The sequence below is a fragment of the Capricornis sumatraensis genome, chromosome 3 (genome assembly GCF_032405125.1).
Source record: "Capricornis sumatraensis isolate serow.1 chromosome 3, serow.2, whole genome shotgun sequence".
In the NCBI taxonomy this organism is placed as follows: Eukaryota; Metazoa; Chordata; class Mammalia; order Artiodactyla; family Bovidae; genus Capricornis; species Capricornis sumatraensis.
The window spans coordinates 101,049,857-101,066,128 of NC_091071.1; the positions used below are offsets into that span (position 1 = coordinate 101,049,857).

Consider the following 16,272-nt stretch of genomic DNA (forward strand, 5'->3'; position numbering starts at 1 on the left):
ACATAAAATACCATACATTTTATTCTGGAAGTAACAAATAACTATGAAAGAAATGATCAGATTACTGTTCTGGTAGCTTTGGGAGGATTTTACATTGAACAGTGAAACAGACGTTAAGGACTCTACTGCAGTCATCTCTGTAAGAAAGACTGTCGAGCTGAGCTACTGGAGTTGTAACTGGTGTGCATGGAGACTGTTGCAGCCACACGTTGCGGGAAACAAACTCACTCAGAAGGACAATGCAGATAGTGGAGTGCAGTGTATTACACCGGTGGACCCAAGGCAGAGTCTCCTCTTAGCCAAGGACCCTGACCAGCATTTGTGAAAATCTTGTATACCCCGTGTGTACGAGTCTGAATTCACCACTCCAAATTCCTTGCTGCTGCTGCTGCTGCTGCTAAGTCGCTTCAGTCGTGTCCGACTCTGTGCGACCCCATAGACAGCAGCCCACCAGGCTCCCCCGTCCCTGGGATTCTCCAGGCAAAAACACTGGAGTGGGTTGCCATTTCCTTCTCCAATTCATGAAAGTGAAAAGTCAAAGTGAAATCGCTCAGTCGTGTCCGACTCTTTGCAATCCCATGGACTGCAGACCACCAGGCTCCTCCACCCATGTGATTTTCCAGGCAAAAGTACTGGAGTGGGGTGCCACTGCCTTCTCCCCAAATTCCTTGAGACTTACACAAACCAAGGAAAATACAATCCCAATAACCCCATCATTCATGTGCTATGTGCTCATGTGCTCAAACAGTCAAACAATTAGCCAATAATCAATAAACCCAAGGTTACACTCCAATTGATACAGAAAAGTTTATGGCCTGTCTGGAGGAAGGGGTGAATGTTTTCTCTTAGGTGATGAGTACCCTAGATACAATCTTCAAGGTTCCCCTGTCTGGAGGGGGTCTTATCCTTCTGTTGTTGTTTTCATAGGCACTAAACACAGAGTTCAGAGTCCATTGGAAAGGTGGCCGAGCATGATCAGCATGAACAGGTCTAAGATGGAGTCCAGGCCCTATGAATTCCTTCTTCAAGATGAGTGGGCAAATTTGGGTACAATTTCAACTGCACTTGCTGACTTATAAGAGATGAAGCATAATGGGAGCATGCATTTAGGATAATCCCAAACTTGTGCCTATGATGTGCCACTAACTGAACTCTGGAAATAAGACAATTTGTCCGAGGAGACAGAGGTCAAGGGAAGATAATGAAGAATTGAGTTTTGAACTTGTTGAACTTTAAATTCCCTAGGGAACATACTATAATTAATTATGAGATGCTAGAATTAAATAGCAAATTGAAAGTCTCCAGAGGATAGTGTCAAGTAAATCTATGAGAATGAATGAGACCATTTAAGCAGAGAATTCCAGAGTGAGAATATGAGGAGACCACCCAGCAAGAGGGCCCTGGATTATCCTACATGTGAGGAAGAGAAGACATTAAAGATGCTTCATACTGTAGCAGAGAAGTCTTCAGATTCTGTGTTGATGGAAAGGACAAGTGTAAACGTCCCTGGATTTCATTGCTTCTTTAGATCACACATACACACACACACACACACACACATGAATAAATAAGATCACCTTAGGTGCCTTAAGTACATAGCTACCTGTTTGTTCAAGGAGGCAGAGACTGAGAAACACAGCTCTAGTGTTATTGGGATTTTTTTTTTTTTTTTTCTGAATGACCTATTTTCAGTTTTGGATCTGTAACATATGCTTGCTCAATCTCTATTCTGTGTGAAATTGCTCTTTCAGAAAACTGTTCCTGCCATGTTGTATAAAACGTGGGCATAAATTAATTTGGGACACTAGAGAAACTCAGCTAAGGCATTTGTAAATAAGACTGTGAAGTTTGACTCTTTTTCTTACTTCATTCAGCATTTCAGCGGTGCACACTCTTCTGTAATTAATATAAATAACTCAGATCCTAACTTCTATTACCACACATATTTTCTAATAGCTGCACGTAAGCAATTTCCACAATAAGAGATATTCTGAAAAGCTAGATCATGGATTTGAAAAGGAAGAAAATAAAAAAGATGACAAAAGAGAGATTGTTCTTCATAAGTTAGTGTACCCAAAGGAGCTGCTTTTTTTCTTCTTTTCAGACAAATTCCTTTGCCCACCCACAAGGCCTCACAGGTGCAGAAATAACAGAGTATGCCTGCAGCCTGAGCGAATGTGCGATGGGATCGATGACTGCGGGGACGACTCAGACGAAGACCCCTGTGGTGGTAAGTCCATTTAGTGCAGAATGAGTGATTCCATGCGAGCTACAGATGATACAATGATTAGGGCTCAAGAAATTAAAAAAAAAAAAAATGCATGTGGCATGTCTGAGGGTAGATTATCAGGCACGTGATTTTCTGACAGCATGTGAAGATAACCCACTAACTTTTCATATGCACAATAGAGCTGTGCAACTGAATATCTCCAAGTCTGTAAATCTCCACTGGTTATAGGTATCTTATTCCAGAGTACTGCAAGAGAGAAACAACATAGTGGTTTAAAATATTCTGTTAAAACAACTTCTTGGGGTGGGGGTGTTTATATAGATTGTGTATGTGTGTACACAGTCCCCTTTACACAATTCAGAAATTAAAATTCAAAAACCAAAATGCCTTACTAAAATATTCAGCAAAATCATTTGGTGACAGAACCTGACTTGACCTGACTTGAGGTAGTTTATATTACTTTAAAAAAAGATCTCATTTTTGGTAAATATTCAAACATTTTCACATGGAAATATAGTTATTTACTATAGGGCAAATATAGTGCTATTTTTCTAAGGTTGAAAAGTTTCAGAAATTTTCTTCATTTAGCCCCAAGAGCTTCAAATAAAGGATTATGGATCCATGTTTTTCATAGTGTTTAGTAAAAATCTTAAAACTGTTATAGACTCAGTAAATTTGTTTTGATTCTGTGAAACACTGATCTTTTTTTTTAATAACTCTATAGGTAAGCTTACATATAAAGCAAGACCTTGTAAAAAAGATGAGTTTGCTTGCAGTAATAAAAAATGTATCCCCATGGATCTCCAGTGTGATCAGCTTGATGACTGTGGAGATGGTTCAGATGAACAAGGCTGCAGAATAAGTGAGTTTGTTTCCTGTTAAAATGCAGCGACAAGCGAGTTTAATTTCTGCTTCAACATGCCTAAAATTTTCTTTATTGCTGTGAGAAAAGATTGCTCTTCAAAACATGCTTAAGTAATACTATTTTTTAAAATGCCTTTGCCAAAGTCACCTTAGAATATTACTTAAATTAATAGTAGAAAGTATGAGGTAGGCAAGGCTGATTTTGCCTTCAGCTGTTAAAGCTGAAGCTGGAAACTCAGTATCCAAATACAGACTCTGATATCAGCAAAGAAATCTATATTCCTTATTATTTTACAAAATATAAATATAGTAGTTTTTGAATTTTATGATTATATTAGGTTGAATGATGATAAATGTCTTAATAATATATTCAATGCTTTAAAAACTCACTCCAATGCTGAGTCATTCTCAAAGAAGATCTTATTATTTTATTATTAGAGTGTTATGATACTTGAGTCATGAGATCTTGATTATTAATAATTTTGTGTTTCATGTTTGATATCTGATTTTTCATATTGAGAAAAATAATTAAGCTTGTGACCCTAAATTCTGATTGCTTATAGAAGTTACAAAAGAGTTCCAGCTCTTGAGTCTTTTATTTTTTCTCATTTGTATGTAAGTTGTTCTCCACTGGTTGATGAAGCAGTATCCAGGGTATGACCATGTATATCTCAATCATGGTATAATTACACTGGTGTATCTTCATTAATGGGTCTTCACTGGTGTCTCAACTGGTAAAGAACCCTCAGCTGGTAAAGCCTGCCAAAACAGGAGATGCAAGACTTGCAGATTCAATCCTTGGGTCAGGAAAATCCCCAGAAGAAGGAAATGGTGACCCACTCCAGTATTCTTGCCTGGATGATCCCAGGGACAGAGGGGCCTGGTGGGCTACAGTTCATGGGGTTGCAAAGAGTCAGACATGACTGAGTGTACATGTACAGCTTAATTCATTACAAAATATCCAAGAATCAGTGGGATTTAGTAATAGTTATAATTCTTATAATTAAAGTTCTCATATTTCTCAGTAATTGAATTTGCTTAAGTAGAATATAGATCATTCAATGTTACCCCTATAACATTTCATCTCCTTTATTTGTACTCTAAAATGTTTTCCTGAATTGCAGATAAAGCAATGAAGTTTAAAATACCTTGCTAGAAACTGCAAATAACACATAGTCTGTCCTAAATTGTATTGCAACCCATGTCCATTGGAGCATAATACACACTCAAATGCTGCTCCCTGTATATGTTTAAGAACTGATGATTTAACCTCTTGCTTGAGTAACATGGTAGCACTCTTGACCGAGTTCCTGAATACTAAGTTTAAGTTAACAGTATATGCCTACATCTCTAGGTAGCTTCTAGGAAATGTTTTCATTCTTAGAGAAGAATGTGATTCTCATACATTAAAATGATATCATGGTAAAGATAACCTGTCATTAGAACCATTGACGTGAATTCCTTTTGGAAAATAGTATAGCTTAATAACAGCTATAAATATCAGCTGCTGGTAGCTTGGTCTAAACTATATTCAGTGTAAATGATTTTGGTTTTTATTGGCTTCTATTCCTTTATAACAAGTGAATGCTTATATGGAGAGAAGATCATGACCTTATACATTCAATAAGAATAATCTATGGAATAATAAGGGTTTCAATAAATGTAATTTTAAATTAAGAAAAATAGTAAACTCCCACTTCAGGAATTAGAATTATATTAGTTTTGATCATATTTTTAAATCCTAGCTCCCAGTGAGTATACCTGTGAAGATAATGTGAATCCATGTGGAGATGATGCATATTGTAATCAAATAAAAACATCTGTTTTCTGCCGCTGTAAGCCTGGATTTCAGAGAAACGCGAAAAACAGACAGTGTGAAGGTATAGTACATTTCCTCAGCAGCTTGCTCTTAAGTCTTTAGGTTCTGAAAGACTCCCAGGGCTGCTAAACTGTGAGATGACAGAGGACTGATTTTCATCCGAATGGTACAGATCTGTGGGATACCATTTTACTTAGGAGAGTGAAAGTCCCTAGGGTCAAGAGCCTGTTTGTTTGTATTGCTAAGCTAACCATTATTGAGGCTTATAAAGCCTTTTCTATAGCAGATTCAGACCTGCAGGAATTTCAATTGTATTGCTACAATTCTGTTTTGAAATGCAAATAACAAAATTGCTTGTTCAGAAGCTATTGAAGAATTAGCAACAATTCATGAAAGAATATGTTTATGATGACCCATTTCTCTTAAGTTGTGGTAATTTGCTTTTAGAGAATGGTGGGGTTTTATCCTAACACAAAGTCCTAAACAGTGCTTTATATTATTATCAAGAGTGTCTCCTAAAATTCAAAGACAGGATTTAAATAAATCTCTGTCATCTTGTGATCATTTAAAAATTGAGCATCCAGGGGAGCAGGAATCTCATAGTAAGTTCTATCTAAATATAATTTACACTAGGACTTTACTACCATGAAATACAGACCTAAATGCACTTTCTGCCAGTTTCTGCACTAAAATTGGTGCTATAATTAGAGCCAAACCTAAAGTGTCTAAGTCTGGTTTATCCAGGGCAAATTCAAGTTATAAAACGTTTTCACCTATATGCTTTCTTCTCTATTGTCACCTTGTGTTATTCTCCAGTAAATAAAAGTGATTTTACATTGTGTCAATCAAAATGGAATTTTAAAAATCAATTGCACTCATCCATAGAGGAAATACTTGTAGTCATGTCATATATATGTCATATATGTCTATTTATATGTCACATTTGTACATTTAAGTTGCATACGTGTTTGGATTATTCATTACATGTATCTCTTTATTAACAGGGAACACTGAAAACTGGCAACTTAAATGTCTCTATTTTAATAAAAAAGTGAACTATTTCTCAAAACTAGATTATTTCTTCATTCCTAGACGCTTTATGTCAAAACACACACTTGAACCTGTTCAAGATTTTACTTTCATATAACATTAATTTTCAAATGCTTATTTTTGAATAGTGGGCTCTGTTTCCTGTATATACTAGGTTTAGAAAATGTATTCTTAAAATTTTCTTCATTTTTAGTAATATGCCATGGCAAATATGACCTGCAAGCTACATTCATTTTAAATCACCATGAGTCCAGTATTTTTGTTGTGCAAATGAGTAACTTCTGAACTCTAATAAAATTTGTATCTTCATGTAATAAATGAAGTTTTGATAGTAGACAAAAGCAGTTTGACTTGGTATGGATAAGGGGAAAGAGACTACCTTGATTTGTAATCCAAGGAATTTAAATTTGTGTGTCCTTAATACAGGTAGCTGAAAAAAGCACAAGCAGTCACTATTTGATTTTAAAGCCAAAGCGCTTTGAATAAAATACCTAAAGGGAAGAAAAAATTGAGAGAACAATAATCAAGAAATAGAAATAGATTAATAGTAGTTGTATGTCAGGCACTACTCTAGATACTAGATGTGGGTGAGAATCGTCCATTGTCTTCAAAAGCTCTCGACATCGTCTGGTTATGGAGATGAGGAGAAAATGGTGACTCTGGCCAATACAGGGCCATGTGAGGGAAATGAAAGTTTTAGCTAATCATGCAGATTTTTGCTTATTTTGACTTCCTCTCAAAGAGAAACCATAGTAACAAATGACTCCCAGTTCAAACTTACAGATGCCAAAACAAAAAATATTGTAAAACTTTTTTTAACTGTTAAAATATTTTTTGCAATAATACAATAAAAGTTTAGAAAACATTTATTTGTATGACTCAAACTGGTTTAGAAGTCACAGAGCAGTGGGGAGTCCTTGCAATGTGACACCTCAAGGAGATTCTTTTAACAGCATGCCATCAAATGTTCTTCCCCATATTATCAATGCATGACTCCTTATTGTAATACTTTTTTGATGACTGAGAACTGATACTATGTATTTTAGTTATCCCTGGTATACCATTTGTTAACAAGTAAATACAGTTTTAGCTCTTTACCCTGTATTGCAATTAAATGCAGAATTGCACTCCTGAGAGTGCTTAGGTTCACCTTGGGCAAAGTGTCATAGTAGAGACCTGAGAATCAGGAAGTCTGAGTTTAAGCTTTGGCACTGTCATTTACAAATGTCACTGGGAAAGTCCTTATCTCTACAATTGAGGTTTTAAAACTCTGCTGAGTGCTAAACAAGACATAATTACTACCGCTGTGCTTATCCTTAAATTCCTCTGATTCAAGAGAAGGATTTATCTCACAGATTTATTAGGGCAACTATAATTGATTAAGGGGGCGGAGGAATTATGCTGTTTAAAAGCAGAAGTAGACTTAAAGAAAAAGAAATTAGGTGATTCACCAGAATCACCTTAAAATTTTAAACTTTGGGGCATGTGCTAAGCCATTGACTATTGTCTAAGATTTATTTATTATTTATAATTTATATATATATATATTCATTTTTATACAAGTATTCAGGATTTTTATTGTTTGTTTGCTTTTTTATTCAGTTGGCTCCTCTTATTACATTGTCATTTTCTATTATGAAGCCAAAAGTGTATTATCTATATCTTAACTCTGTCATGAATTGTCCAAAATGCTGGCAATAAAACAATGAATAAATACTAATGTATGACTTCAGTCAAGGAAGGGATATGGATAGGTTACCACATATATGAAATATAGTGTGAGAATGGCATGAGAGAAATCCCAAGGTTGCAAAGAGTGGAGAATCTATGAGATGGATAATCATTACCATTTATTGATGGAAATAGAGGAAGGCTTCACTTCAGGTGAATCTTGAGAGATAAGTAGAAATTCACTATGTAAAATGAGCATGGGTATTATAGGACAAAAGAATAGCATATGACATCTGCAAATGTATGGAGGTAGGTAATTAGAAACACTAACACATGTTTATTTGAGTTAATGAAAATACTAGGGAAGTTTGAAATGGGCATTTCAGTATGTTAAGCGGATTAACAAGCAATGAACAATTGATGAGTCATTATAGTGAAAATATTGAGAAAAAATATAATTATGGCCAGGAAATATCACAGAGCAATGTAAGAGTTTGAAAAGACAATGAAAGACATAGGAACAAGAAGTTGAAGCACACAAAATAAATTTTTCTTTGTTGAAATGAGGAAAGAATGAAAGTACTAATTGGGGATATGATGATGCTATTTTGAGCTCTTCTTTTCTAGACCTTAATGAATGTTTGGTATTTGGCACATGTTCCCACCAATGTATAAATATAGAAGGATCATATAAATGTGTGTGTCACCAGAATTTTCAAGAAAGAAATAACACCTGCATAGCAAAAGGTAAAGATAAATAACCATGATTTTAAATGTTATTATAATTTCTGCATGAACATCTTATGGGGAAAATGTTTCATATTGCATTTTAACAATGGCTTAATGCCTGAAAATATAAAATAAATTTCTTTTATAGACTGGTAAATTTGGCCAATTTGTTTATTATCATTCTTTATTAATCTGGGAAGGTTTATAGACATGATGGTCAAATACTTGGCTATTATTAAAATTGCATTTGTGTTTGAAACAATTTGTCAGAAGGGGGTAGAACTTCAAAAGCCAGTGTGATAGAATATGAAATGCCTTCCTTTATGGCCTGCTCTTAGTATACCCAAGGAAATATTGCACCACTGGGATAAAAATAACAGGTAAAATTAAAGGTTAGCATTAGAAGGAGAATGGAATTTTGAATAAGAACTTAAAGGTTTTAAAATAAATTTATGTTTTAAAATCCAGACCTCCTCTACTTAAGAGTATCACTTTTAAAAAATTAAATGACAGGTATGGCTTTCTTCAATGTGGATTTTAATGCACTTATGTTTGTACTAAATAATATTATAAGTTAAATATTGTTAACTACAGGGCATGATTAACAATGTTAATAAGACAGTTACTAGAAGAGGAAAACAACCTGATATAGTGAATCAAGCAAGGATGGCTATGGAGTTAGACTCATATTTGAATCCAGCATTGATCCCCTCTGATTGTGTAGACTCAGGGAAGTTATTGAACTCTCAGAGCCTCAGTTCTTCATCTGTAAAATGGGAGGCCAAATCCTTACTTTCCATGTTGTTGTAAGAGGAGATAAATTGGCCAAGGCTTGATGCAGCTCCTATCACATGGTAAACATCCACTAAGGGAGAGCTGTTGAACCTATAGAGTTGGACTACAACTTGTATATTATTGTTTTTTGGATTTTTTAAATTTGGAATTCAGTTTTTCTTCATGGTTTCATTAATGTTTTAATTAATATATTCAGGATTCACCTTAGGGTTTTCTGATCTATGTACACAAATGATATCACTATTATATTGTAGGTGTCAAAACTTCAGGCTACACGGTTCCAGTTAGCAAGATTCTAGACAATATTGAGATTATGGCAATAAATACTGATATCTTTGTATAATAAAATAAGAGAACAGTTGAGATATATGAATATTAGAAGAAGACTCTTCATCTCATAATTTTTTATTTGTTAGCCAAAGGTAATGGTTACTGAGGTGCATAAACTAAACACTCAGAAATGCCTGAGGCTCAGGAGCACAAAATATGGTGTCTGAATGTTCAGATGCAAAGCATTGAAACATACTGTGACCTACCGAACATAAATCACTCTTCATAAAAAGGGTATCTAGTAAAAATTTCTAGCCACAAGGTAAGCTTTGACTGAAGAAAACCTGTATTAATAACTCTTAGAAATGTTACTTAGTGTGTTTTATACATAAGTCATGAAGACTAAATGGTGGTAAAAAGCTGGTTTAATTTTATGGAGCAAGAAACTGTGTTAAGAATAACAATTCAAGATAATTTAAAAGTACATTTGTTGCTTTTACATTAGTTGAAATTTACTTTATTTTTGTATTTTATTATAATAATCTCCAGGCTCTGAAGATCAAGTTCTCTACATTGCTAATGACACTGATATCCTGGGTTTTATATATCCATTCAACTACAGTGGCGATCATCAACAAATTTCTCATATTGAACATAATTCAAGAATAACAGGGATGGATGTATATTATCAGAGAGATATGATTATTTGGAGTACTCAGTTTAATCCAGGCGGAATTTTCTACAAAAGGATCCATGGCAGAGAAAAAAGGCAAGCAAACAGTGGCTTGATTGTAAGTAAATGTAATTGAATATTTGAAGGCTCATGGCTCATACCTCCCCCTGTTATTTTTCCTGTTTTTTTTTTTTAAATTTGTCAATCACAATATTTGATTATGAGTTAATTAATCAATGATTCCTCCCGATATTCTCCCTATATAGAAATAAAAATATCTTTACTCATTTATTCTCATAGCTGGATATACTTCATTTTAATTGCATGATATTATGTTTTTCTTTAATATATTTTCAGTAATTATATAAGAATGGAAATTAATAGTACCTAAAATATCTAGAACTTTTAATATTTTATAGTATTTAATAAATTATGAACTTGATTTTTTTTTATCACAAGATAATATTGGAAACCATCACTTCATTTTTACATTAGAAAATCAACTCAAAAATATACAGGGTAAATTGTTTAATTTTTAACAATATCAGAAATCTGTTTATCTTCTAGGGAAAGAGATCAATTCAATACTGTAATCATATCTTCTGACTCCTAATAACTATATTTCAGAGAACATCCAAAATAGAGCAATGTTGTTTGCTGGTATATGACAGACACATTGATTATCATAGTTATTCCTTTAGAGAAAAATAGGCTAAAACATTTGTTTAGAGTTACAGTCTTAGGTTATCTTTTTCATTTTAGGGCATGCCAATTTATTGTGGATTTTATGTTTTGAGGTAACCTGGAAAGAATAACAGATAAAGTACCTATTTGGAGAGAGCTCTAGCCCATTCCCATACAACCAAAAAGTCAAGTATGGTATCTACCATAGATTTGAACTCCATAAATATCATTTGATGTAAATTTGAAACACTATTTTTTATTAGTAGTAGATGACAATAAGCTGGTTTTAAAAGAAGCTATATTATTGGCTTTTAAATTCAGGTCAGATTAACTGTGAGTAAAAATGCATCCATATCAGAGTGATTTCTTTAACTCCTCCTCCTACAAACCCAGTGTTATAAGACAGCTTCTCTGGTGCCTCAGATTGTAAATAATCTCCCTGTAATGTAGGAATCCCAGGTTCAATCCATGAGTTGGGAAGATACCCGGGAGCAGGGAATGGCTACCCACGCCAGTATTCTTACCAGGAAAATCCCATGGCCAGAGGAGCCTGGCTGGCTACCGTCTGTGGGGTTGCAAAGAGTCTAACATGACTGAATGACTAACAGGTAGGTCTATTAAGTGTTAGTCGAGGATAAAGCCAAAACTTTCACTAGATCACTCTACTCTCCATCACCCACATATAATCTGCCTATTAGAATGAAAGACTGACTCAGTCTTGATTACCTTTAGCTTTCTTTATCTCTAAAATAGAAGTTTGCTTTGCAAAAACATTAGTCCTGTGGTATAATTTTATGTATTAATGAAGTGATAATGAAGTATTATGAAGTTATATTACCCAGGGCTTAATCACGTTCCTATTCTTTACCAGCCTCTTTGTTTCTCTATCTTCACCATTTAATAAGGTTTCTAGGGAAGAATACACAGATACACACACACACACATACTGTACATTAGTATTAATAGTTCTTGGCACATAATAAGCACTGTATAGATTTCAGTTCGGTTCAGTTCAATCATTCAGTCTTTTCCAACTCTTTGCAGCCCCATGGACTGCAATACACCAGGCTTCCCTGTCTATCACCTACTCCAGGAGGTTTCTTAAACTCCTGTCTATCAAGTCAGTGATGCTATTCAACCATCTCATCCTCTGAGATCTCTTTCTTCTCCCACCTTCAATCTTTCCTAGCATCAGGGTTTTTCTAATAAGTCAGTTCTTCAAATCAGGTGGCCAGATTGTTGGAGTTTCATCTTCAGCATCAGTACTTCCAATGAATATTCATGACTGATCTCCTTTAGATGAACTGGTTAGATCTCTTTGTAGTTCAAAGGACTCTCAAGAGTCTTCTCCAACATCACAGTTCAAAAGCATCAATTCTTTGGTACTCAGCTTTCTTTATAGTCAGGTCTACTGGAAAAACCAGTAGATTTGACTGGATGGACCTTGGCTGGCAAACTAATATCTCTGCTTTTTAATATGCTGCCTAGGTTGATCATAGCTTTTCTTCCAAGGAGCAAGCGTCTTTTAATTTCATGGCTACAGTCACCATCTGCAGTGATTTTGGAGCTCAAAAGTATAAAGTCTGTCACTGTTTTCATTTGCCAAGAAGTGACGGGACCAGATGCCATAATCTTTGTATTCTGAATGTTGTTTTAAGCCAACTTTTTCACTCTCGTCTTTCACTTTAATCAAGAGGCTCTTTAGTTCTTCTTCGCTTTCTGCCATAAGGGTAGGGTTGTTTGCGTATCTGAGGTTATTGACATTTCTCCTGGCAATCTTGATTCTAGCTTGTGTTTACTTCAGTCCAGCGTTTCTGATGATGTATTCTGCATATAAGTTAAATAAGCAGGGTGACAGTATACAGCCTTGATGTACTCCTTTCATGATTTGGAACCAGTCTGTTATTCCATGTCCAGTTCTAAATGTTGCTTTTTAACCTGCATACACATTTCTCAGAAGGCAAGTCACTGTGGTATTCCCATCTCTTTCAGAACTTTCTACACTTTAATGTGTTCCACACAGTAACAGGCTTTGGCGTAGTCAATAAAGCAGAAGTAGATGTTTTTATGAAACTCTCTTGCTTTTTTAATGATCCAGTAGATGTTGGCAATTTGATCTCTGGTCCTTCTGCCTTTTCTAAATCCAGCTTGAATATCTGGAAACTCATGGTTCACATACTATTGAAGCCTGGCTTGAAGAATTTTGAGCTTTACTTTGCTAGCATGTGAGATGAGTGCAATTGAGCAGTAGTTTGAACATTCTTTGGCATTGTCTTTCTTTGGGATTGGAATAAAAACTGATCTTTTCCAGTCCTGTGGCCACTGGTCAGTTTTCCAAATTACCTGGCATATTGAGAGCAGTGCTTTCATAGCATTATCTTTTAAGATTTGATATAGCTCAACTGGAATTCCATCATCTCCACTAGCTTTGCTCATAGTAAAGCTTCTTAAGGCCCACTGGACTTTGCATTCCAGGATGTCTGGCTCTAGGTGAGTGATCACACCATTGTGGTTATCTGGGTCATGAAGATCTTGTTTGTATAGTTTTTTGGTGTATTTTTGCCACCTCTTAATATCTTCTGCTTCTGTTACGTCCATAACATTTCTGTCCTTTATTGTGTCCGTCTTTGCATGAAATATTCCCTTGATATCTCTAATTTTCTTGAAGAGATCTCTAGTCTTTCCCATTCTTTTGTTTTCCTCTGTTTCTTTACATTATTCGCTGAAGAAGGCTTTCTTATCTCTCCTTTCTATTCTTAGGAATACTGCATTCAAATGGATATATCTTTCCTTTCCTCCTTTGCCTTTAGTGTCTCTTATTTTCTCAGCTATTTGTAAGGCCTCCTCAGACAACTATTTTGCCTTTCTGCATTTCTTTTTGGGGGCATGGTCTTGATCACCGCCTCCTGTAGAATGTAGGGATTACAGAATGATATGATGGCAGTTATGAGTTGACGATGACAGTGATGTTGATGATAATTGACAAAATGTTCTTCCCTACAACGAATAGTCTCACGTTAAAAATTAATTGCAAATTACTCTAGTCCAAATTTGATAGTTACTAAAACTATATTTTTATTTTGTATATAACTACCAGTGAAAATGACTTGATAATTGTTTATATTTGTCCTTGGATAGATGGATAAACACAATCAGTAACCTCCAGTTTCAGTTCCGTTCAGTCACTCAGTCATGTCCAACTCTATGCAACCCCAAGAACTGCAGCACGCCAGGCCTCCCTGTCCATCACCAACTTCCGGAATCCACACAAACCCATGTCCTTTGAGTTGGTGATACCATCCAACCATCTCATCCTCTGTCATCCCATTCTCCTCCTGCCCCCAAACTTTCCCAGCATAAGGGTCTTTTCAAATGAGTCAGCTCTTCGCATCAAGTGGCCAAAGTATTGGAGTTGCAGCTTCAACATCAGTCCTACCAATGAACACCCAGGACTGATCTCCTTTAGGATGGACTGGTTGGATCTCCTTGCAGTCCAAGGGACTCTCAAGAGTCTTCTCCAACACCAGAGTTCAAAAGCATCAATTCTTCAGTGCTCAGCTTTCTTTATAGTCCAACTCTCACATCCATACATGACTACTGGAAAAACCGTAGCCCTGACTAGCCAGACTTTTGTTGACAAAGTTATGTGTCTGCTTTTTAATATGCTGTCTAGGTGGTCATAACTTTCCTTCCAAGGAGTAAGCGCCTTTTAATTTCATGGCTGCAATCACCATCTGCAGTGATTTTGGAGCCCAGAAAAATAAAGTCAGCCACTGGTTCCCCATCCATTGCCATGAAGTGATGGGACTGGATGCCATGATCTTAGTTTTCTGAATGTTGAGCTTTAAACCAACTTTTTCACTCTCTTCCTTCACTTTCATCAAGAGGCTGTTTAGTTCTTATGTACTTTCTGCCATAACGGTGGTGTCATATGCATATCTGAAGTTATTGATATTTCCCCCGGCAATCTTGGTTCCAGCTTGTGCTTCCTCCAGTCAAGTGTTTCTCATGATATACTCTGCATATAAGTTAAATTAAAGCAGGGTGACAATATACAGCCCTGATGTACTCCTTTTCCTATTTGGAATGAGTCTGTTGTTCCATGTCCAGTTCTAACTGTTGCTTCCTGACCTGCATACAGATTTCTCAAGAGGCAGGTCAGGTGGTGTGGTATTCCCATCTCTTTCAGAATTTTCCAGTTTATTGTGATCCACACAGTCAAAATCTTTGGAATTGTCAATAAAGCAGAACTAGATGTTTTTCTGGAACTCTCTTGCTTTTTTGATGATCCAGCAGATATTGGCAATTTGATCTCTGGTTCCTCTGCCTTTTCTAAAACCAGCTTGAACATCTGGGTGTTCATGGTTCAAGTATTGCTGAAGCCTGTCTTGGAGAATTTTGAGCATTACTTTACTGGTGTGTGAGATGAGTGCAACTGAGTGGTATTTTGAGCATTCTTTAGCTCTCCGGTTGCTCAGAGGTTAAAGTGTCTGTCTGCAATGAGGGAGACCAAGGTTCGATCTTTGGGTCAGGAAGATCCCCTGGAGAAGGAAATGACAACCAACTCCAATATCCTTGCCTGGAGAATCCCATGGAGAGAGGAGGCTGGTAGGCTACAGTCCACAGGGTCGCAAAAAGTCAGACAGGACTGAGTGACTGGTTGTTTAAAAAAAAAAAAAAATTAGTATAACCAGTAACCTACAGTCACTGTTTATCATAATTCAGGAATGAAACTTACTTGATAGCTAATTTTTTATTCTTATACAGTCAAGAACATAAATGTATAAATTTTATTTGTATATTTGCAAGTTTTTAACCTGTATATATTTTACATTTTTAAAATTTTATTAATGTGGTACAGAGTCTTTCATCATCAGTGCAAAGTTATTTATTAGCCTTTTTCTAAAAGGATTTGAAGCTTCATTATTATTTTATTGGTAGTAATTAGATGTATCATGAAATCTATTCTTTCCATTTGTTTATTTCCCTCTCTGTTATTAGACCTACCCATGACTAACAGTATTCACTAAGAAGAAAAGTGAATAGTAGAATGGTACATTTTCTAAAATCCCATTATAACTAACTAAATGTCATGCTTATAAGGTTGGAATCTCTGAGCCATGAGTTTTAGCACCATGTTCTAAATCATTAAGCATTCATATAAATTCTTATCAGTGCATTATGTGTGTGTGTGTGTGTATATATATATATATGTATGTATATACATATATGTATATGTATATCCTTAAGGTTACACTAAGGGTAATTATTTAATTTTGATTCCTAAACTACCTTGTAACCCTGATATCTCAATATTATAAATATGAAATAAATCCATTCTCCCACCTTAATTTAATGATCAGTGTGTGTTCTAGAATGGTTAGATGGCTTATCTATGGCCATGCAACTAAAACATGACAAATTTTAGACTTAACTTTAAATACTTGCTACATCTCCATTCATCTGAAAATTAGTGTTTTGAAGTAG

General features: G+C 35.5%; 1 protein-coding gene across 1 annotated transcript in view; it reads left to right on the forward strand.

Annotated features, from left to right (window-relative positions):
- Positions 1-16,272, forward strand: part of LRP1B (LDL receptor related protein 1B) — a 1,972,098-nt gene that overhangs the window by 1,801,167 nt on the left and 154,659 nt on the right. Inside the window, exons 73-77 of the mRNA XM_068968462.1 lie at positions 2,105-2,230; positions 2,955-3,092; positions 4,840-4,974; positions 8,262-8,381; positions 9,978-10,219. Coding sequence (XP_068824563.1) covers positions 2,105-2,230; positions 2,955-3,092; positions 4,840-4,974; positions 8,262-8,381; positions 9,978-10,219 — 761 coding nt within the window. The remainder of the gene's footprint in view (positions 1-2,104; positions 2,231-2,954; positions 3,093-4,839; positions 4,975-8,261; positions 8,382-9,977; positions 10,220-16,272) is intronic.